This window comes from Mangifera indica, unplaced genomic scaffold, assembly GCF_011075055.1.
Source record: "Mangifera indica cultivar Alphonso unplaced genomic scaffold, CATAS_Mindica_2.1 Un_0003, whole genome shotgun sequence".
Classification (NCBI taxonomy): Eukaryota; Viridiplantae; Streptophyta; class Magnoliopsida; order Sapindales; family Anacardiaceae; genus Mangifera; species Mangifera indica.
Genome location: NW_025401095.1, coordinates 606,886 through 631,462, shown reverse-complemented (window position 1 = coordinate 631,462; position 24,577 = coordinate 606,886). Strand labels below are relative to the sequence as shown.

The 24,577-nt window shown below is 30.2% G+C and overlaps 1 protein-coding gene across 1 annotated transcript; it reads right to left on the bottom strand.

Annotated features, from left to right (window-relative positions):
* Positions 1-21,492: 21,492 nt before the first annotated feature.
* On the bottom strand, positions 21,493-23,501 carry LOC123205347 (phospholipase A1-II 1-like). Its single transcript, XM_044622297.1, has 4 exons — positions 23,153-23,501; positions 22,530-23,062; positions 22,176-22,444; positions 21,493-22,099 (listed from the first exon to the last, which is right to left on the bottom strand). The coding sequence occupies exons 1-4, from the start codon at positions 23,272-23,274 to the stop codon at positions 21,638-21,640; spliced, it is 1,386 nt and encodes a 461-aa protein (XP_044478232.1). The 5' UTR covers positions 23,275-23,501; the 3' UTR covers positions 21,493-21,637.
* Between the last annotated feature and the right edge of the window lie 1,076 nt (positions 23,502-24,577).

Here is a 24,577-nt window from a genome sequence, read left to right as displayed (position 1 = left end):
GTTAGGTGTATTTAGTTTTGTATATTAAATTAAATATTAAAATAATATATCATTATTTAATTAAATATTAATTTATATTTAATATAAATTACTTAATTATATAATAATATTTATATTAGCTTTCTTTATATCAATTCGAAGAGTTTGTAATGATTGATCTTATTTTGTCATTTTTTCTGTTTTTTTCTTTTCACATTTACATTAGTTGCTGTAATTATTATCATAGATGAATATTGAAAAAGTATTTTCTCTAAAATTTTGAATTTTATTGTATGAACAAAGATAAGAGAAGTCTTTGTAAAAAGTGATTGACAAAAAATGTCCTGTGTGAACATAGATAAGGGAATTTTTTATTTTTTTATTTTTTCGTTATCGTAGAAGCTATGAAAAAGGAGAAGGGAAAACTAACTATATCTACGTAAAGAGTAATATTATGTATATTAAATTTTGAGTACTAAATTAAATATTTAGATATTGTTTTATTATAATATTAGGTATTATTTTACTTGAAATTTAAAATCATATAAATTTTTTCTTAATTCAAAATCGTACTAAATTGGATATTTAAATAATATATTATTAAATGATTAAGTATTATTTTATTTTAATATAAATTTATTCAATTATATGATGATATGTATACTAATATTTTTTATATCAAATCGAAGAGCTTGTTTGATTGATCTCATTATATACAAACAAATGATTGACAAAGATGGGATATGTCTGCGTACAAAGTGATTGACAAAGGTTGTCTTGTGTGGAGATGATAAAAGATTTTCTTAAGAGGAGTTTTTTTTTTTCTCTCATCACTGCAAAAGTTATGCAAAAGGAGTGAAGACTAACCATGTTGACACAAAAAATAATATTATATGCAATTAATTTTAAGTACTTAACTGAATATCTAGATAATATATCATTATGTGATTAAATATAATTTTATCTTTAATTTAAAATCACTTAATCATATAATAACATTTATATTAGTCCTCTTTATATCAATTTGGAGAGCTGGTTTGATTGATCTCATTATATCATTTTGCCTTTCTTTCTTCTTTTCACATTCATACTAGTTATTTATTTATTTATTGTAATTAATGAATGAGATATTAATTAAAATAGATATAAAATTTTTTGTTAAAATTTTTTGTTTAAATCTTTTTAAACAAACTTACAGTGATTTATTTTTTTAAGCAAATTTAATTTAATTTTCAATAATACCTCTCTTGACTAATTACATCAAACCTATGAGCATTCTATGTTTGTTCATATTCTAAGTAGTGTGTACAGGTGCATGCACTTATACGCATTCTTATATATTTATACGTATTTTTATATATCCTATGCATTTATATCTTATGTATTTATACGTATTTTTACATATCCTATGCATTCATATCCACCTTACGCACTCATACACACTCTTACGCACCTTTACACATCCATACGCACCAATATGCATCCTGCTAACCCATACGTACCTTTATGCACCCATATGCACCCGTGCGCACCCTCACGCACCCATACATACCTTTTTTTGCACTTATATTAATCTTTTCGTTCTGATCTGTATTAGAACAAAAATTGATTATTTCGAATAAGTTTTTGAATATTCAAATCAGAACCTAACAAACATAAAATGCTCATAGGTTATCGTAAAAAATATTTTGATGTAATAACCGAAAGAATGACATAATTAGTCAAAAGGGGTAAAACTGAAAACAAAATTAAATTTGTTTTAAAAAGTAAAATCACTATAAATTTGCTTAAAAAAATTTAGGCAAAAAAATTGATACTATTTTAATTAATATCCTTTAATGAATGTTTAGAAAGGTTTTCTATAATACTGTTGAATTTGATTGGATAAATTGTACAAAGTGATTGGCAACGAGTGACCTGTGTGAAGATAGCAAAAAATTTTCTTATTAGGAATTGGCTTTTTTTCTTTTAATCTCATCATTGCAGAAGTTACGCAAAAAGAGAAGTAAAGAGTAACTGTGTTAATGCACAGAGCAATGGTAAGTACATCTAATTTTGAGTATTCAATTGGATATTTATAATAGGTGTTAAATATTTAATTTTTTTTATTCCTTTATATTTAGTTTTGTGGTATATTTTGTGATTAAATGAGCTAATTAATTTATTTTGAGAACTAGGAGTGGACTGAAGGCATCGGATTGAAAGTGGAACATAATATGCAGTTTTTAGACTTTGGCAGATTCGACCTTTAGAGGTTCAATGGAGGTTTTGATATCCTTAAGAGTTTCGGAATAAGAAAAAGGCCTTTTTGACATTTGAAATAGATCTCCTGAGCTTTCCCAATTGGGCTTACACGTTCAAATCCAAGTTTATTTGGGTTGTCAAACTTTGGATCAGATTTAGAAGATCCGATCCTATCACTGTTTGGGCATGGTTCAGTAATTGGACCATAACTTGAGTTGTAAAAGTCCGATTGGGATGATTCAAAATGCATTGAAAAGTTCACATCTAGGGCTACTACTTTCATGAAGAGCCTAAACTCAAATTCAGTTTCTATCATATCCAAAATTCGCTCATAAATTCTAGTAGAAAATCTGTCACCCTAAAAAAGAAGAGATTTGAATGCCTACAAATTAGGAAGTTGAGTTGTGCAGGAGAGGAGAGGTTATTTTTTTAGGCTTTCATGTCCTGAAAAAGAGGGAGGAGAGACAAGTTTTTTTTTTTCTAAGGGTTAGCATGTCTGGTTAAGTTTTTCTCTTTAGCTCGAGGGGATTTCAAACCCAAAACACAAGTTGATGATGCAGTCAATTTAGTAACATTATTTCTCCAGTATTCTTAAGAAATTAATTCATGTTATTCTATTTTAATGATATTTGGTGTTTGGTTTGTTTGATTTGAATAAAGCCCGTTGAATCAGTTATATCAACATCAATTATTAGAATTAGGAAAAGGGTTACGTAATTGATTTTTTTTTTTTGAATCATTAGGTGGCAAATAGTGATATAAGATTGTGGACAAGCTTTCTTTTCATTGCGATGAATAATATGATTTAAATTAAACATTCGAACTTGCGAGATTGTTGCTTAAATCAATCTAATTCCCTAGTTGTTATTGCTACTATTTTATTAAATCTAAAGATCTTGTTTTAGATTGTTTAATGGTTAGATTCTAATGAGAGTTTGTTCATTAGAAAATGAATGAAGAGGTCAGGTAATAGAGTTTATTATTGCCTAGGATTGATAATTTTAGAGGAAGGTGAAATAATGTTGTTATTGATTTAATCTATGAGTTGTGAGGGCGAGATTGAACAAAGAGCTAAAATTCAATATATTGATTTCATTTTAATTTAATTTTAGTGTTTAAAGTTTTTATTAGATCAATTTGGAATTCAAATCCCCTCTTCCCTTGTTTCAAAACTCTGATCTTAGTCAATTTATAAGTTAACAATATGATTAAAATTGATTACACTTCTCTGTGGGATTGAACTCTATTTGCCCTAACTACTGTCTTGTATAAAGTTAAAAATAGAGTAATTAATTTCTAGTGTATTTGACAACCATCAATCTACATAACATATAATCATGCGATTAGGTGTTATTTTATCTTTAATATAAAATCTCTCAATCACATTATGACATTTATACTAATCTTCTTTATATCAAATCGAAAAGCTAGCTTGATTCATTTTATTATGTTATTTTGTCTTTTTTTTTCCCTTCTTTTAACATTTATATTAGTTTTTATATTTATTATCACTGATGAATTTCGAGAAAGTTTTTTTCTCAAATTCGATTGAATCTTATTTTGAGAAAGATTTTCTTCCTAGGAGTCTTCTTTATTATTATTTTTTTAATCTCTCAACACTAGAGAAGTTATGCAAAAGGAGAAGTGAAGACTAACCATGTTAATGCAAAGAGCAATGTTGTGTGTATTCAATTTTGAGTACTCAATCTGGTATTTAAATAATATATTATTATATAATTGAGTGTAATTTTATCTTTAATTTAAAATTACCTAGTTACATGGTAACATTTATACTAGTTCTATTTATATCAAATCGGAGAGCTTGCTTGATTGATCTCATTATGTCATTTTCTCTTCCTTTCTTCTTTTCATGTTCATACTTGTTTTATTATTTATTATCATTAATGAATTTTTAGAAAAGTTTTCCTTAATACCATTGAATTTTATTGTATGAACAAAGATAAAAGACTTCTTTGTACAAAGTAATTGACAAAGAGTACTTGTGTGAAGATGATAAAAGAGTTTTTTCTATGAATTTGGATTTTTTCTCCCGTCATTGCAGAAGCTATGTAAGAGGAGAAGTGAAGTCTAATCATGTCAATGCAAAGACCAACATTATGTACACCAAATTTTGTGTACTGAATCGAATATCTAGATAATATATTATCATGTAATTGAGTGTTATTTTATCTTTAATGTAAAATAGCCCGATCACATGAGGACATTTATGTTAGTCTTCTTTATATCAAATCAAGGAGCTTGTTGAATTTATCTGATTATGTCATTTTATCTTTTTTCTTCTTTTCACATTTATATTAGAATCTATATTTATTATCATTAATGAATTATGAGAAAGGTTTTTCTCTGATATTGTTGAATTTTATTGTGTAAACAAAGATAGGAGATGTCTTCGTACATAATGATTGACAAAGAGTGCCCTATCTGAAGATGATAAAAGATTTTCTTACTAGGAATTTGATTTGTCTTTTTTTTGCTCTCATCACTGCCAAAGTTATGCAAAAAGAGATGTGAAGACTAACCATGTTAATGCAAAAGATGATATTTTATACATCCAATTTTAAGTATTTAATTGAGTATCCAGATAATATATGATTATTTAAGTTATTATTTTATCCTTAATTTAAAATCATCTAATCACATGATAAAATTTATACTAGTTTTTTTTATATTAAATCAGAGAGCTTCTTGATTGATCTCATTATGTCACTTTGTCTTTACATTCATAGTAGTTTTTTTCATTTACTACCATTAATTAATGAATTTTGGGAAAAGTTTTCTCTTATACCATTGAATTTTGTTGCATGAACAAAGATAGGAGACTTTTCCATACAAAGTGATTGACAAAGAGTGTCTTGTATGAAGATGATAAAAAATATTATTACTAGGAATTTGTAATTTGTTTCCACCAAAGGTTTGGTGAAACCCCAAACTCCTATTCGTTAACTTTTAAAAACTAAATACTCATTATTCTGTTAAAATTCATTATTAATGTTATTTAGTTAAAATATTAAAAAACTAAAAATTTATCACATTCTCCTCTCGCCTCAGTTTAAAAATCTAACAACTTTTTCTTACCAAAAGTTTGAAAAGTGACTATTTCCCCTATAGGGTTTTGAAACCATCAATGAAGACGATGAACTTCGTTGTCTCCGACCACATTTTCTCATGCTTCCGACTTCTCTCCCCCTTCTAGTCTAAAACCCTAAACCTTTAACAGTTGTATTCGATGAAGATGCCCTAACAAAGAGAACAAATTGTCTTCATCTAAAAGATGAAGATGATTGGTCTTCGTATCAGGTGAAGATAACGAATCATCTTCGTTAGAGATGAAGACGTTCGTATTTGTTTCAGATGATCATCAAAGGTTTAGGGTTTTAGACTGAGAGAGAGAGAAGTCAGGAAAGGGAGAAAACATGATCGAAGAAGGCAAAGTTTGTCGTCTCTAGTGATAGTTTCAAAACCTCAGGAGAAAATGTCACTTTTCAAAATGTAGATGAGAAAAATTGATAGATTTTTAAATTATGAAGAATATGATAAATTTTTAGTTTTTTTAAATATTTTTAACTAAATGACATTTACACTCTTAACCCTAACAGTAAATTTTAACAGAAAAATAAGTATTTGAATTTTTGAAAATTAATAGATAGAAGTTTGGGGTTTCACTAAACCTTCTGTGGGAATAAGTCTTTTGGCCTTTGTTTCTCTCATGACTACAGAAGTTATGCAAAAGGAGAAGTGAAGAATCACCATGTTAATGCAAAGCGCGATGAACATATTGTGATTAAAAGATTTTAGATTAAAGATAAAGTAACACTTAATTATATAATGACACATTAGTATTTATACTTAATATGTTAATTTATTTGTAACTATTAGTACCACTGTTTATACAAATAATAATACTCATATTTTAAAGTTGATTTTAATAAGGTTAAAACTGTCAAAACAAAAAAAGTTAAGAAGTGGGAAATATTTATTAATTTAATGGTGGTTAAATTACCATTTTCAAACTAAAAGAAACCTCACCTCTTAAAATATTGGATGGTAATCTGTACCCAAAAATTAAGGGGTCCATACCTTGATTTCTATACTCATATGACAATTAAATTCGAGTTTGGCTAAATTATCCCAATATATAAACTCAATTTTTAGTCATTCTACATGACTTATGCGACTATCAACTTGAGAATTTCAATACAACTTCAGATCAAAATCCAACTAATTCAAGTTTTGTACTTTTAGAATCGAAGAGTTACCAGACGTTTAAAGAGCTTAATAAGAGGCATAAATTCAATGGGTGCGTAATACAACAATAGAAAAAGGAAGGGAAATTTGTTTTCAACAATTATCTTTGAATTTCAGATAACAATTTTCTTAAATTCTTGAATATACATGTCTCTTTTTCTTTCTCTTTGAATTGTGATTACTTACGAAAAAAAATATAACCATGATCTTTGAGTTTCATATTATAATTTTCTTAAATTATTTTATATATATATATATATATATATATATATATATATATATATATATATATATATATATATTTCTCTTTTCCATTTCTTGTTTTTCTCAATAGTAATTCTTGATTTGAAAGTTTGAGTATGAATAATTTTTTTTTAATGTTTTTTTGGAGAATATTCTATGTAATTTTTATTTTTTATTTTTTTGTTCAATGAAGTTTTGATAGATGCATGGAGTGAAAATGATTATTTATTAAAGGATTTCGGTTGAGAATGCCATTTTTAAAGAAAAAAGATAAGCATAATATTGTTAATCATAGGTATAAAATATAATATAAGATCTATTTTATTTTATTGTAATTACAATTTTAACCTTTACGTGAAAACTAGTGTCAGGGCCAACACGGCCCAAACTTGGCATGCTCTACAAATTTGCGAAGTTTGCAAAGGCCTCCACCAGAAAGGTTGATGTTTGTCACAATAGGATTAGAAAAAAATTAAAAATAATTAAATTTTAAATTTTATATATACTTTTGATAAGCTGACCCATCAAAAACCCATAAAAGTATGACCAATCATGTAATTGGTCATGCCCCAAGTCTTGCAAATTCGCGGTTAGAATATGCATTTTGGCAATTGTTGATATGGCACAACCTATGCCATATGACAAATTAGGTCAATTTTGGCAGTGTCTGGCCAGTTGCATGCTCTTATCAATTATACATATCAAATTCTTTGAGCTTTTAACAGTGAATTTCAGGCCCAAAGGCTTGTATCATTCATTTGCTTTTGTAAGCATAAATAATTTAGTGCGCCACAATTGTCACTGGCTCTTGGGCTTTCCTCGGTGGAAAGTGGTATAGACCACGTCTATAAGGGTTCAAGGGCTGGTAATGATAATAATGGCAATAATAATCCTCCTAAAAACTAGAGGTATTTTAAAATACCTTCTTTTAAGGATATATCGCTGCTACTAAGGTATGAAATCTTGAAAAATATAGGCGTCATAATATATGCTTCTAGAATCATACATTAGGGAAATTGGGCTTTTCACAAACCAATGGTAGAGTTGAATTCAATTCATATTATTTGAACTCGAATTTATAAAACGAACCAGGTTTAAGTCAATTCATGTGTTTAAGTTCTAACTCTCATATTAAATATAAATTAATCTATTTTCAAATTGACCAACAAAAACATTAAAAAATTATAATTTAATTGGTCTTACTTACAAAAAAATGCTCACTAACCCACTAAAAATCATATTATTAGTTTAATGAGTATCATTAACTCACAAAAGAGTTACAAAAGGAAACATGATAGTCATTAACTCTCAAAAGAGAGTTATAAAATTTTAACATAATAATTTTCAAAAGGAAGTTACAAAAAAAAAAATGATTATATTAACTTTTAAAAGAGAATTACAAAGAATTAATTTAATACCCATCTTTAACTCTTTAAAAGAGCGACTATAAAAATTAATATAAATTGTAATGTCCAATAAATAGACCACTTTAAATCTAACAAAATAGCCACACAAATCAAGTATTCCTAGTATTTATCGAGGTTTTTTCTAGGGGTGTTCAAAAATTTTTAATAACCGAATCGAAATAGTAACTAAACCGGTATTCAAACAGAAAAATAGGTTACCCATAAAACTAGTTTGGTTATCGGGTCAAAATATTAAAAAAACCGAAAATTTGATTTGGTTTTTGGTTTACTCAAATTGAAAAATCGATTAATCGATAACCGATTCGATTTTCAAATTTAAAAAATAATAAAAAATTTATCCTAAAAATTGAAACTTATCTTTTTTATTAACATAAAAAGTCAAAGGTTTATTTATAAAAAAAAAAAAAAGTTTTTATCTTTTCCTTTACTTTCGTCCTTGACTGCTCTTTTTCCTTCTTTGTATATCTCTAGCCACCCAACCAGCTAGCGTGCAGAATTGTTGTAGTTGCAGAGCTGTCTAAGAAGCAAGCAACCAAAGATCAACGCGTCTCATCCTCTTTTCTCTTCTTTTTTATTTTCTCTTCTCCATTCTTGCTTGCAACAATCTTCACTGCCATATTTTTTTCTCTTCTCTATTCTTGCAGCGGATTTTTATTATTGATTTTGGGCTTACAAAAAGATATTGAAACCCCACCACAAACCACCACATTTCTTATAAGTGAGTATCCAATTGTGAAGTTCTTATCAAAAGCATGAAAAATTGGTTTTCTTAGGTTATTGTCTTTTCTATTGTCTATATGTCATATGATTTTGGGTGATACTCTGCTTATATTAACCATATGAGTGGAGTTGATAATATATGTCTTTTTTTTTAAGTTTTTTTTAAATATATTTTCCTAGAGATTCATTGCAGTAAATAATTTCAAACATTAAAATTATCAGTATTTGTATTTTGGACTTGCGAATGTATATCAACATAAAACAACAGTACTTAGTTTTACTATTTGCTACATAAACTGCACATGGATTCTATACTTAAATGAACCCTTACAAACCTTATATGTGATGTGAGACTAATAATAAGGGTATATATATCATAATGTTAAAAGAAAGCCGAGGTAAAAATACAACACACCTTCGAAAAAAATTAGAAATATAGGAGCTCCTCCAAAAAGGCTATATAGAAAGTGATTATTAATTTATTCTTATTATCAATCTGGTATTTAAATTTATTATTTAGGAGCACCAAATGGTAAAAACTTTCCCTATGCAATTTCTAAAGATTCTTTAACAATAGAAAAAAAGAAATGGTTGAAGATATTGACATAAAGTTCAAAAAAAATATGTTACTGATCTGCACTTCTTCAATTTCCTAATTTGTACTTATTTTGTAAATTAATTTAATACTCAATTGAATAATATTTGTATGTATTTATATTAAACATGGTATCATTTAAAATTTACTTAACTTTAGTGTTTAGTGAAAACTAAAATTAGAAAAGAGAACAATTCATATTAAAAACTTAATTGAAAAATTAATTGTTAAAATTCGGTTCAAAATTGGGTAACCAAAAATTTGGATTGATTATCCAATAATTTCGGTTCGGTTATAAATCAGTTAATGTATAAAACGGTTCAATTTTGGTTCGTAATTTGTATAAAATCAAAAATTCGGTTCGATTTACAAAACTAGTTAACCGGTTTTGTTTACCTCTAGTTTTTTCCCCAGTTGTTCTGATTCTTTATGCCCTCCAGAAAATCACAACTTTGCTTCTTTTACAGAATTTTGATTTTTAATATTTCACTATTCTTATATCAATCTATTTTTATTGTAAAATGGACCAAAATGACACATGCAGATGTTTTGATGTCATGTCAAAACCATCCATTTATATAAATAAATTAATAAAATATTTATATTTAATTGGATGTTTAAATAATATGTGATTATATTTTTATTTTATTTTTTATTCAAAATTATATAATAATATATTATTTAAATATTGAATACTTAAAATTATATTTCTATAGTTTTATTTTTATGAACTTTAGATGACTCCAGTGTCTATCGTTATCTTCTTTTCCCTGACCTTATTACCCTTCTTATGCTTTCCCTTCTTTATCGAAAAGGGAATTTCTTTTAAGGGTTAAACACAATACATCATACAACAGTGGCCACTCTTGCTTGGAAAACTCAATCACGGGTAAAGAAGAAATCACACTAAGAAGAATACGAACCCAAACCTTTTCAACTTTGCAGACAATGAAAATGGTTGTGCAGAAAACTGCCATCATTCTTGCTATGGATAACAGTGGTGTTGAGGGTCCAACCATCAACTTCTTAGGCAACTTCCAAAGAAAATCTTTTTTGGCATAGCTAGAAGTGAGAATAGATAAGAAGGTTAAAATAGAGTAGATGAATGTCTCTAGAGATATTGCATCTGATATGACAAAAATTTTGAACGACACTTATGAGCAAAATGGGTTGTTCCTGAGTCCTCTCTGATGCCGCCTGCTACTGTGAAAGCTGCAGCAACAACCACAGTGGCAATAAAGGTTCCCACAATCATGCATGAATTTGCAGTGTCCTATATCCATCCCTCCCCCTTTTCCTTTAACTGTTTGTGCTCTTCATTAAATAAATCTTTAGAAGTTTTTCCTACTTTATTTTTATCTTGAGCTTTAGATGGATTCACAACGTTACATACTTCCTATATTTAATGTTGTACATAAACCCTGTCAACAGAAAATAAAGTGTTTTAACCACAGTGAAAAGACAAAATAATAGTGTAAGATTACCTTAAACCATCTCAAGTCATGATGGAACCGAAGAGCTGCTCCTGAAACAACATCCAGCTTATCAGATGGAGCTAACTTTGCAGCAAAATGCAGGATATTGTTGTCATCAAAATCTTTGTAGTGAAGTATGTATTTCTTGAATGAAGGGCATGTAAAAACTTAGACAATTAACTCACAATACACATTAAAAAAAACTGAACAAGTCTGGGAGGAAGAAACTTTAATAAATTTAAAATTAAAGAAAGATTATATTTTAAACACGGAAGTGAGCATTTAAATAGAAACTCTCTCTACTTAGTTGTTATACCACAAAGCCATGACTCCTAATTTTTCTAACAGACACTTAGTGGACAACCCGCTACTTAGACTTATTCAACCTTAATTCTAGGAACTAACATCCACAAACCGGAAATATAGTAACAGTAAAAGACCACACTTGAATTATTTCCAACATTTCCCCCTTTTAATTCAAGGAAGGGTTTCAACACCCATCATTGAATGAAACTTGATAAATTTGGCTTCAGTTATAGCTTTTGTGAAAATATCTGCTGGTTATTCTTCAATGTTGATGTACTGCAGCTCCACAATATTATTTGCAACCAATTCTCGAATGAAATGATGCTTTGTCTCAACATGTTTTGTCCTTCCCTGCTGAACTAGATTTTTGGATAGTGCAATAGCAGATCTGTTGTCACAAAATATCACATTTGCTTCATTTTGCTTTAGTTTCAAGTCTTCCAAGATTCTCCTTATCCAAACAACTTGACATGTTGTAGTTGTTGTAGCTGCATACTCTGGTTCAGTACTTGAAAGGGCTATATTGTTTTGCTTTTTTGAGTACCATGAAATGGCTCCTGAACCAAGGCTAAGAACATACCCTGTTGTGCTTTTTCTATCATCTGAACAAGAAGCCCAATCACTATCAGTAAAAGCAATAAGTTTGTTGGATTTGCCTCTTAAATACCTGATGCTAAAATTAGAAGTTCCTTGAACATAGCGTAGGATTCTTTTGGCTGCTCCCAAATGATTCTTGCTTGGGCTGTGCAAAAATCTAGAAATTAGATTAACACTATAAACAATATTAGGCTTGTATGTGAAATATACAAGAGACTCCCCACAATGCTTCTAAAGTGTTTTTCTTCAACTTTTTCAGCTTCATCACTTAAGGACAACTTCTCATTCGCATTCAATGGAGTTTTGACAGCCTTGCAATTCTCCATTCCTATTTTCTTCAATAAATCAACAACATATCTTCTTTGACAAATGAAAATTCCATGTGAATCCTACACCACTTCAATTCCTAAAAAGTAGTGTAAAGAACCTAAGTCTGACATCTCAAAAGTTTGCATCATGGATCTTTTAAATATTTCTATCATATGAGAAGAGCTCCCGGTATACACCATATCATCAACATATAAACATACAACCAAGAAATCATTACCATGAGTTTTAACATAAAGCGTAGGTTCATTAGCACTCTTTTGAAAATTATTCTTAGCAAAATAGGAATTAATCTTGCTATACCAAGCCCTTGGTGCTTGTTTAAGTCCGTAGAGCACCTTATGCAATTTATACACCTTTTGTTCTTGCCCTTTCGCTATGAAACCTTTAGGTTGCTTAACATACACATCTTCCAACAATTCACCATTAAGAAATGTAGATTTTATGTCCAATTGATAAATCATCCATCCATTATGAGCTGTCATTGCTAACATAGTTCTAATTGTATCAAAATGTGTAACTGGAGCATAAGTTTCGGTGAAATCGATACTTGGAATTTATGCATACCCTTTAGCCACAAGTCGTGATTTATTCTTTTGCAAAGAACCATCTGAGTTGAGCTTAGATTTATAAACCCATTTCAGCCCAATCGCTTCATTTCCTTTTGGTAAATCCACTAAAGTCCATGTGTTGTTCTTCTCAATTGCTTTAATCTCTTCAGTCATTGCAACTCGTCATTCTTCTTTCTTTACTGCATCCATGAAGCAACAAGGTTCTTGCACAACACAAGCATGTTAACAAGATTCATAAATTTCAGCAAGTCTTCTTACTCTTCGTGGTGTTGAATTTGGAGATGACAAAGATTCATTTGGGCTATTTGGTTCAGCATCTACAATCTCCACCAGAATATTAGGCTGTAATTTAGCATCTTCCCAAAGCCAAGCTTTATCTTCCTTAAAAATGACATCATGATTGATAATTAATTTTTTAAAACCAGGATCATAAAGTCTGTAGCCTTTAGTTTCCTTACTATAGCCTACAAAAATACATTTAGTATTTTTGTCGTCTAGTTTCCTTCTCAATTCAACAGGTACACATACATAAGCAATACACCCGAATGTCTTTAAATGACTTACATTGGGTTTACAACCATGCCAAGCTTCATACGGAGTCATCCCTTCAACAGCTCTAGTTGGAAATCTATTGAGAAGATAGACAGTAGCTCCAATAGCTTTAACCCAGAATTTCTTTGGAAGATTTTTATCTTTTAACATGCTCCTGGCAGCTTCAACTATTGTTCTATTTTTCCACTCAGCGACTCCATTTTGTTGAGGAGTATAACTTGCTGTAAGTTGCCTTTTGACGCCAATATTGCTCCAAAAATTATTAAATTCTATGGAAGCAAATTCACCACCACGATTGGTGTGAAGTGTCAAAATTTGGTAGCCACCATGCTTCTCAACTATAGCTTTGAATTGCTTGAAACATTCAAAAACTTCTGATTTCTCCTTCAAAAAATACACCCAAGTCATCCGCGAAAAATCATCAATAAGAATCACAAAGTACTTACTTCCACTCAGGGAGGGTGTTTGCATTGGTCTGCAAACATCAGCATGCACCAACATTAAAGGTTTTGAGGCTCTCCATGATCCACCTTGAGGGAACTTATCTCGATGATGCTTACCAAAAATGCAAACTTCACATGATTGTTTTTCAATACTAACCATTGGAAGCCCATCCACCATATTCTTTTTACACAACAAATTTAGTCCGCTGAAATTAAGTTGACCAAATCTTTGATGCCAAAGCAAGGAATCATCACTAACTACATTAAAGGCATTTATAGAAATTTCCGAAAACACAAGTGGAAACATATTATCCTCTGTCATCTTGATAGTGTAAATTAACTTCATGTTCTCCTTTTTCATAAATCATACACTCAACATCATCGAACACCACATAATACCCTTTCTTCATCAATTGACCAACACTAATTAAATTTTGTGCTAACCCAAGAACATACATTACATTATGCAAATATTTTTCACCAAACTTTGTCCTTACAGAGATTGTACCCTTTCCACATACCTGCACACGAGTATTATTTCCCATCTTTACTTGTGTTTTCACAGACTCATCAAGCTCCAGGAAGAGTGATTTGCTGCCACTCATATGATTACTACATCCGCTATCAAGATACCAAACATCATCAAAATTTTCACGATGAGTAAATAAGCAAGCAACAAATAAATTTTCTTCATGAATATCCCTTTCTTCTTGTGCGTTTTCTTGCTGAACAGTTTTTCTAAGACAATTTTTCTGAATGTGGCCATATTGCTTACAATAATGACACTATGGAATATTTTTGTTTTGAATATATTTCTCCTTATACCAACAATTTTTGTTCTTCATGATTTGATCTTCCACAATATGAGCAAGGGACAAAATTAGAGTTGTTACCTCTGTAATTAGTGTTTCTTTGCTGGCCATAACTTCTTCCCCTGCCTCTTCCTCTTCCATGAAAGGATCTGTCATGTCCACAACTAGAGTTGCCTTGATTCGAATCATCAAATTTTTTTTTCAAGTCAAGCTTCGATTGAAATGCTTGTTGAATAGTACTTTTCGATGTTATGTTCATCTGTTGTTCATGCGCTTGAAGTGACCCCATTAACTCTTGAAGAGAATACTTAGTGAGGTCCTTTGATTCTTCAATTGTGGCAACAACATAGTCAAATTTTGTGGGAAGGCTTCGCAAAACTCTCTCAACAACCTTCTGCTCTATTAATTTTTCACCAAAGGATCTAATTTGGTTCACGATCGAGTGTACTCTTGAAAAGAATGCTTGAATTGATTCTCCTTGCTTCATTGACAAATTTTCGAACTCTCGGCGCATGGTTTGTAGCTTCTCTGTAATAGCTTTGTTAGTGCCTTGATATTCTCCTTCAAGGAGGTCCCATGCTTCCTTCGATGTAGTGGCAACCATAACTAATGGAAAAATTGCTTCATCTAGTGCTTGCTGAATTAGGGATAATGCTTTGGCATCTTTCTTTCGCTTTTCTCTCAACTCCGTGCGTTGAGCTACAGTTAATCTTTCTGCATCTGCAAGATCTTCAAAACCATTTTCTACCAATTCCCACAAATCATAAGACATAAACAAGGTTCTCATCTTGATACGTCAGGACTGATAATTAAGACCAATAAAGACAGGAACATTCTAAGATGAGTTTAACACAACACTAGTAGAAGCCATAAGTAGTCTGGAGACACAACTCAAAAAACACTCACAACCCTCTAACAACCTGCTCTGATACCATACTTGTAGAAAATTAGAGAATTAACTTACAATACACATTAAAAAAAACTGAACAAGTCTGGGAGGAAGAAACTTTAATAAATTTAAAATTAAAGAAAGATTACATTTTAAACATGTAAGTGAGCATTTAAATAGAGACTCTCTCCATTTAGTTGTTACACTATAAAGCTATGACTCCAAATTTTTCTAACAGACACTTAGTGGACAACCCATTACTTAGACTTATTCAACCTTAATTCTAGGAACTAACATCCACAAACCAGAAATATAGCAATAGTAAAAGACCACACTTGAATTATTTCCAACAGGGCATAAATTCTTTACGAACAGTTTGAATATCTCCCTCTGACGTTTTAAAACAGAATTGCAAAATATTAGGCCACATCTATCTGTATCTCCAACTTTGCATATCAACTCAGGATAATCACAAATAATTTTGCTTAAAAATTCAATATTTTCTTGTTCTAGTGGACTTCATCCATCCAGACGTCACGATAATTTACTTTCTGCAAAAGGATATCAAGTAGCTGAAGTGCTTGTGGAGGCAGCTTTTCATGGGGCCTGTTGGAAAGTCCAAGTTTCATGCCTGCAATTAATAGATGTTTCAGACTCTCAGTACAAATTAAGCATAGCAGTAGGAGTACATGACCAATCAGAATGTGTTAAAGATTAGCTAGAGAGACTTAACACTTGTTGAAGCATGTCTTCAAAATTCCTGCATGATTTTGATTTGCAATGTCAGGAATAATCAGAGGTGTTGCAGCCAAGACATGCGATGTTGTCTTCTTCTCCCACAGATCAGAGAAATTAACAGTGGCTAACCTTGGGTGTTCCCTTAGCAAAACCAGTGCAACATCTAGGAAACAATAACCACTATCAATTTGACAAATCGATAACCCCATTATCATTGTATTGAGATTGTTTTTGACAAATCAAAATCAATTTCTTATACAATATTTCAACATAAAAAAAGCGTTTAGAATAGTATTTCAAACAACAATTTTATATGCATATATTTTTTAGTACATAATTAATCATTCAAATGATATATCATTATATAATTAGATTTTTTTTCTAAATTATAAATCACCTGATTTGATATTCAAACTAGGAGCGCATAATTTTTTTTAACATTTCAAATAGAGAAAAAAAATCAGTTATTCCCACTCGGACTTTGTAAAGCCCCAATTTCGTGGCGACTGGGGGGAGGGGGAGCTCACAGAAGAATTAGAAGCAAGGAGGGAGAGAAAAAAACAAAAAAGAAGAGAAACAGGGAGAAAAAATAAACTATTGGAGCAAGTATAAGGTCGTAGTTGTTCGAACATGTGATTTTCAATATTATAGATGAACTTTTCTGGATTGGTTGGTATTAACGTAGGAAACAGAACAATAAAATTAAGTATACCAGTTTAAATTATTTAATTAAATATATATATAATGTATCATTATTTAATTATGTGATTTAAATTAATAACAAATTCATATACAGTTACATGATAATACATTATTGGAATATGAAATTGGATATAACATTGCTCAAACAAATAATAAGCCTCTCAATGGAGCTCAAAAACAGGCTAGGATATATATGAAAGGTAAATGAATTATGACCAAACCCTTTACTTACCAAACAAATCAGCTTTACTGATCAAAAAGGGAAGCAATTCAGTGCAATCCTCTTCTGTTAATCTATCTTTAGTGACATCATAAAGATAATTCACCATATGTCTGTGGCCTCGTTGAGCTGCAATGTGAATTGGTAACAACTTCTCATATTCTCCACGAATATATGCTAGCTCTTCCTTCTTCTTCAACATCACCTTGGCAGATTCCACCTTTCCGGATGCACTCGCAAGAAAAAAAGCAGTATTTCCTTGACAATTTTTAATAGCCAAATGCTCTTTCATCATATATTTTACCATTTTTCAAACAAACGTTGAGGAACCTGCAGCTGCTGCAATATGTAAAGCTGTGTTGTCGTTGTTTGATATTATAGAAGTTGAATATTCTAAAACTTTTCTCCATCTCTTCCAAAAATATCCCGAAAAGCCGTGCACCATTCATTCCTCAATGCAGCTCTATACAATTTTTTTTAAGTTTTCATTCATCCTTTGATGATCTGTGCAGGTTAAACAATTAAGAACAGGTTCTATATATAAAATTAATTCATAGAAACCAGTTTTATGAAATAACCATGCTGAAATACTAATGAAACTTTACAAGGGATTGTTAATAAAATATGAATTTCTGAAAATAAAGCTATGGAAGAGTGCTTTAAGAAGGAAATGGAATAAGAGAAAACAAAAAATATCAAGGCAAATCTCCGAGGATTAAAGTTCAAATTGTAAATCATTAACAACCTGACCCATGCAATATAAGAAAAATACTTACTATTAAAATCCATATAATATTTAAGTAATTTGTTAATTAGGATGATTCTTACATTTGAAATCAAGAATACTCATCCAATTAGGAATGTGCATGCTTCGGTTTGATATAATTTAAGAATTTTTTCAAATCAAACTGAAAAAAATTATTTGAAAAAAATTTAAACCAAACCAAACTAAAAAATACATACCGTTTTATCTAGTTTAGATTACATTTTGAATTAATTACATAATAATATATCATCTGTATACTATTTTATATATTCAAAATATGTAGATATAGTATTGCTAAAATAATAGTTGAATTATACTTATTTAGAATATGAAATAAACATATAAAATAAATTTGAAATACAAATATAATAAAAATATTAAGAAAATAATAAAATAAATATAAAAGACAACTTGTGTATCTAATTGTTTATTAAAAAAATTTTTGGTGCATATATATATATATTACAATTTGGTTCCAAAAGCAACCCAAACTGTAGGTTATTTTTTCTAATATTTATTAACTTATACCGAACTATTTTATAAATCAAATAAAAATAAACTATAATTTTCAAAAGATTCAATTTGATTTTATAATACCTACATCCACCTTTTGATATTGTCATAGCATTGAATGAATAATGATATAGTTTCTTCCCAACTAAAAGAAATAATTTATGTTTCTTTTTGTTGTTACTCATTTCTGTATTTTTAGACAATCAAATGTATAATTAGATAATCATCCCAATTAATAGATCATGTTAATTTTCTTATGCATCTTTTAAAGCATATACTACCATGAATATGTTCATGAGATGGAAATGACAGAAGCTCATCCTTAATTTCATGTAACTCAGTTTCTGGTGCAATGTTAACCGTTCCTTCATCGGTAGGCCATTTCCTGCTAAACCCGGTAAGCAAGATTAATCTATAAAACTACGTATTTATGATGAAATTAGACTTCAATACGTATTACTTTTTAATTTATAATTACTTAATCATTCAATGATATATCATATAGAATATCCAGTTAGATACAATCCAGAAGGGTCACTGTCATGCATCTTTATTTGCAAATTTTTAATTCAGAATTTAAAAAAAAAAGGGGTCAACTTATACCAGTCAAGTCTTGAGTAAGAGGTGGCCTATTCTGAACTTTATCTTTAAAAAGGCCATTTCTTCCTAACATAGCTGCTGCTGTAACTCTCAGTGTTTCACTTGTCACCATTCGGTTCTTGTGAGCTTTAACTTAATTATATAAGTGAATATTGAAGACGTCCGATGATGTGAAAAGATAGTCAACCAATACATCTTTATATATAAGAATAAAGTAATATAATACGTTGTTTACAAGGAATATACCCAGTCATATTCATGCCATACATGCATTATTCTTGCTCACTTATTTGTTGTAAACTCAGTAAAGGATCAATTTTATTAAAAATTTTCGTTATTGGACTTAAACTCAAAATCTTATCTATCAAATTTAAGCATGTACACTATCATGATAGGATGGTCTAATGGTCCAATTCAGATTAGAAGAACTCTTGAGGAAAGATAAAGTAATTCACATTGATATAGGAATAATAGTCGTCTTATCAAAAAGATACACAAGAGTTTCAAACTCTCTGTTGAAGGAAAATCGAGCACAAATACGAAATATGGCCGAAGTGTTTAAACCCCATAACATCTCAAACCAGGCTTTGACTGAAAATACAAAAGATGTACTTCACCTTATTATTACTCAAAACGCTGAAGCTCAAATGGATGCCCAAACTAAAAAAGCCCAAGCTGAGGAAGAAAGAACCTTTGGAGACTTTATGGACTCATTAGAATGAGCCCAAGAAGAAGGGAGATTTGGTCAACCCAAGATAAAAAAAAAGAGCAACACGTGTAAATGCAACGTGTAATAAATCTATAGAAAACAAGTGGAAAGCATGGTCAGAAGATCAACGGAGGAGATATTATCGACACTCTGAAGATCAACAATTAATGAAGCGCTACTTGGATTTTACTATTATAAAATATGTAAAATGTGAGTGACATATGAAAGACTTAAACCCTAATGCTCAGGATGTGTGGTTGTTGGTTTACGTTGGTTGGAAACAACCAAGTACAATTATTAAATACTTTTACTGTTTTAGAATATGTTGTCGACAAATTCAAGGATGTTTGAAATCTGGAGGTCTTTCTCTTTTATAAATAGATGAGACTTAGCTAATATTTGTAAGAGTGATAAAAATTATAAAAAGAGTGAATCTATAAAATTATGAACTTGTTTGATCATCAAGAAGCAAGGTATTTTTAAACTCTTCCTATTGATCGAATAAAATTAGAGTCTCCGAGATATTTTCTTGATACAGAGAAGGAATTCACAAAGTAAATATTTAAATTATTATCGAATGGATTATTCGAAAAAGCAATAGTAATCTAATTGCGACAAATTTCTTGTTTTCTTGGCTTTACTTGAATGATGGTGTTGATGATGATAATCACTACCCCTACCAATACTCAAAGCCAAGAAAACAAGAAATTTGTTGCAATATAAAATATAAAAAATAAGTTATAGACTTAATTATTTATTAAATATAATTATATATATATTTTACAAAATATAGTTTATGATTTGATTCAGTTTAAAAATCATTTAAAATCACAACGTAAATTAAAAAATGATTTAAAATTTTTTAACTCAAATCAAACTAAATTAAACAATAATTTTTAAATAATTTAATTTAATTTTATAATTTGAATTAGATTATATGCATTTATATAGTCACCCCAAATACCTATCACTTTTCAAACTCTCATTTGCAGTCGCGTGTACCCAAACATAATAGAATTACCTTACTAGTACTATTTATATAGTGTATCTTCACCTTCTTCTCTGTCATAATTTAAATTTCATGGAAATATATTTGTTATCGGGATTCTTTTACATATGAGTAATATTATATATATTTAATTTTAAATATTTAGATATATATATTTTTGTAAATATGTTTTTTTTAATATATATTAGAAGAATTTATGCTAGGATTAATTTTTTTCACTTCTATCTTTAATCAACCTTAGTTAGGTATATTTTTTATCATAGTCTAATGACGTATCATATTGAGTATTAAAAATTTAATTTTTTATATCGTGTATTATACCACATAATAAAATACAAATTTTTAAAAATAAAATAATAAAATATTAGTAAAATAAAAAATCTTAGAAAATATTATAAAAACAGTTAAAAATTTAAAAATTTTCAAATACACTCCTACCATGTCACAATTTCTTTAAAAATGTATATCAATCCGTATTATTAATATATATTATATCATATAATACGTTTTGTATTGTATAATATATTTACTATATCATACTAATTTGATATATTATAAAATATGTATCGTTTTCGATTTGTATCAAATTACATTATAAAATATATATCATATCATATTATAATATGTACATAATGTATTGTAGAACATTAAAACCATGGTATATGCAAGAGACTAATAATTTTGATAGTAGATAGGTTTATTAATATAACACGACATACAAGTGCTAGTTATGGACGTGCAAAGTAGAAATGGCACCGATCAATGACCTAGTACCAACGAACCACAACACATTAACATACTAACAAGCAAGAGAAACCTCAAGCTGACTCCTCCACTAACTGTATACAGAAGGGAAGGAACTTATTTCCATAACAGTAACAGAGATGGATTCTCTGTATTATTATTTAGTTTTATATTATATATAACATATATTTACGCACAGAGAGGAGATTGCAGTACGCAGAGTTCTTTGATATAATTCTTCAAACTATGAGCAGTGGAGACCTTGTTACCCTCATCTTCACTTGCATTGGTGGTGCTAATCGTTATCTCGTTTCCCACTTCAACGAATTTAACAGGAGTAAATTTTGGAAGGCGAGTAATTGCATCATCATCATTTGTAATACGTAAGAGACGGAGCTTCCAATTGTTTCTTGTAAGCCTGTCGAATTCATTTTTGAATTCTTCGTCTCCACACTTGGGGCTCCCAAACACAAATGCTGTGACCAAGAACTCCTTGTTGCCTGGATTGGGATTGGGCATATTATATCCATTGGAAACTATATCAGTTGCATTCAATGTAGCAAGAGCTGCCCCCAAACTGTGTCCTGTCACTGTTATGCTAACTTCTTCATCTTTGTATTCGTTTACCCAAGAACGAACTTCTTGCAAAACCTGCAAGTATAGAAAATGAAAAATTACAATTTTAGAATCCTGCTTAGCTGGAATAAATATGAACCAAAATTTATACCTGATCTCTAGCATTTCTTTCTTCTTTATTCGATGCTGGGTTTGGCTCAGTGTAGACGGAGTAAAATCCCTGGTGCACCTTAGGATGTCTGACAAACGGGAATATGAGTTGAGGATAGATCGGACTCATGATCTGTAAATTTTTAAACCACTCCCCGTCACTGGAGGTTCCTCTCCAGCAAACCAAAACGTCTCTCCTTCCTAGCACTTTCTTTCCTTCATCTGTGGCCACAGCAACGTAACCAATCCAGGTGGATCCGTCCTGGCGAACTAAATCCCACGGGAAACCAACATTTATGTTTGCATAGATATACTTTTTCACTTGGTATATCTTGCTTTGTTTGTCTAGACCAACTTGAGAAAATAAGTTCTCCGTATTTGGGATATGCATAACCCTGACTGGTGGCATCTTTACTGATGGAGTCATAAATAGCGTGAACACTGTCACCATAGAAAGTTATATTCTTGTTGAGATCAACGTTGAGAGGATTCAGGAGACCCTCCCAGTCATTCTCGCCACTAAGCTTCTTCCAATTCATTACCGGGCGAATAATGATTTTGTTGACCACAAGTCCTACCTTCTTTATCTGGCTGTTGTGTTCATACAAAGAGATTTCCATGTCCCCGGACATGCCACAAGAAGATTCAAAGCCACCAACTTGGATTTCTTTCCATTCGTTAGTTGGTAGCGTACTCAAATCTACTGTGACTTCAGAGGCGTTTTGATTGGGGAGGACGAGCTTCAGGTTCGAATTTGTAAGTTCTTTAGCTTTCTCGTTCCTCCTTAACACAAATAAAACTTCGTAAGAAGTCCTTGGAGTTAGCATTTGTGCTGGGAAATTCGTTTTCACATCAAGCCAATGTACTTGCACCAGTTCAGCTATCTCACTGCCAAAAGAGAACTTAAAATCGGTAACCTTCTTTTCAAGTATAGCAAAACAATATGTAAATCTATTATATATAGATACACACACATACATATTGTCTTCTGTTTTCCAACTCCAATGATATTTAACATCTGCATGCTCGATTAAGAGATCCCTTGCATACAACTCGAATGCGTTGGCACTAGTAATCATGTGAACCCAATACTTCTGCATGCAGTATTGATGTAATATTAAGTTGATTGCTACTAAATTATTAATATTAACAAGGAAAGAAGATGATCATACAGGGATTTTAGCTCTTTATTTCCCTTGAGGGAAACTCCAGCGTGAAGGTCATGAATCAGGTCTTCAAGGCGTTTGCCAATCAGCGACCGGTCGTCAGCAATGTTAAGAATGGCATCTAAGCTGTGTGGGACCTTAACTTCACAAGAACCCATCTTGTTTTCTTTCTCAATACCTCTTACTGGCACTCTTCTTACACCTTGAATTTATAGCATGAAATGGCTCTACATGTACATTAGATGATGCTTTCTACTAAATCACAGGCTGTAGACATCTTGAATATTCACAAGATGAAGTTTCTCGAATATTATAATAAACCTTGAATTTATAAGATATTATATTTATTTAATTTTTCCCTATATTGACATTTAGTCGTTCTTGCTTCTTTTCACATTTATATTACTCTTCTTTATATCAAATCAGAGAACTCGATAGAACATATTATGTCATTTTGTGTTTCTTTCTTCTTTTCATATTTATAAACTAGTTTTTGTATTTATTATCCTTGATGAATTTTGAGAAAGGTTTTCTCTAATACTAGTAAATTTTATTTTATGAATAAAGATATGTAAGAGACCATTTTGTAGAAAGTTATTGACGAAGAGTGCTCTACGTGAAGATAATAAAAGAGTTTCTTACTGGGAATTTGTTTTTTTTTCCCTCATCATGTCATTGCCATACTTATGCAAAAGAGATGGGAAAACTATCAGTATTCAAAATTAACTATCATAATCTTATTATAATGTAAAACTATCAAAAGTCTTTTAGTGATACTATGTCTTTCAAAGATGAAGAGTTGAAGACTCATTTTGAAATAATGTGCATGTTAAACAACAAATAAGGCTCTCATTTGATTGTAATTCAATCAAACTCATTCTAGAACTCTATCCTCTCTTGTTTGTTTTTCTTTTCTGCCTTTTTTCTAAAACATTCTAGATATAATGGTCATCATTCTATAATTGTGTGTTTCTTGGGTGAAAAATGTGTGTCTCGGATCGTTTGTGATTGGGATTGTCATGTGCACTTGAATTTGTATAAAAGCAGAAGCTTTGTTTTGTTTGATTGATTTTTTAGGTTATTCAGTTAAAAAATGTGTTCCTCAAAAGTGTTTTCATTTACTTATTGTTTCATGGTATCAGAGTTGTTGATAAACGTCAGTATGGCAGAATTCTCATCAACATAGTATTTGTTGAACACGTCTAAGAAGAATACTTTCCTTAGGACTGCTATGACA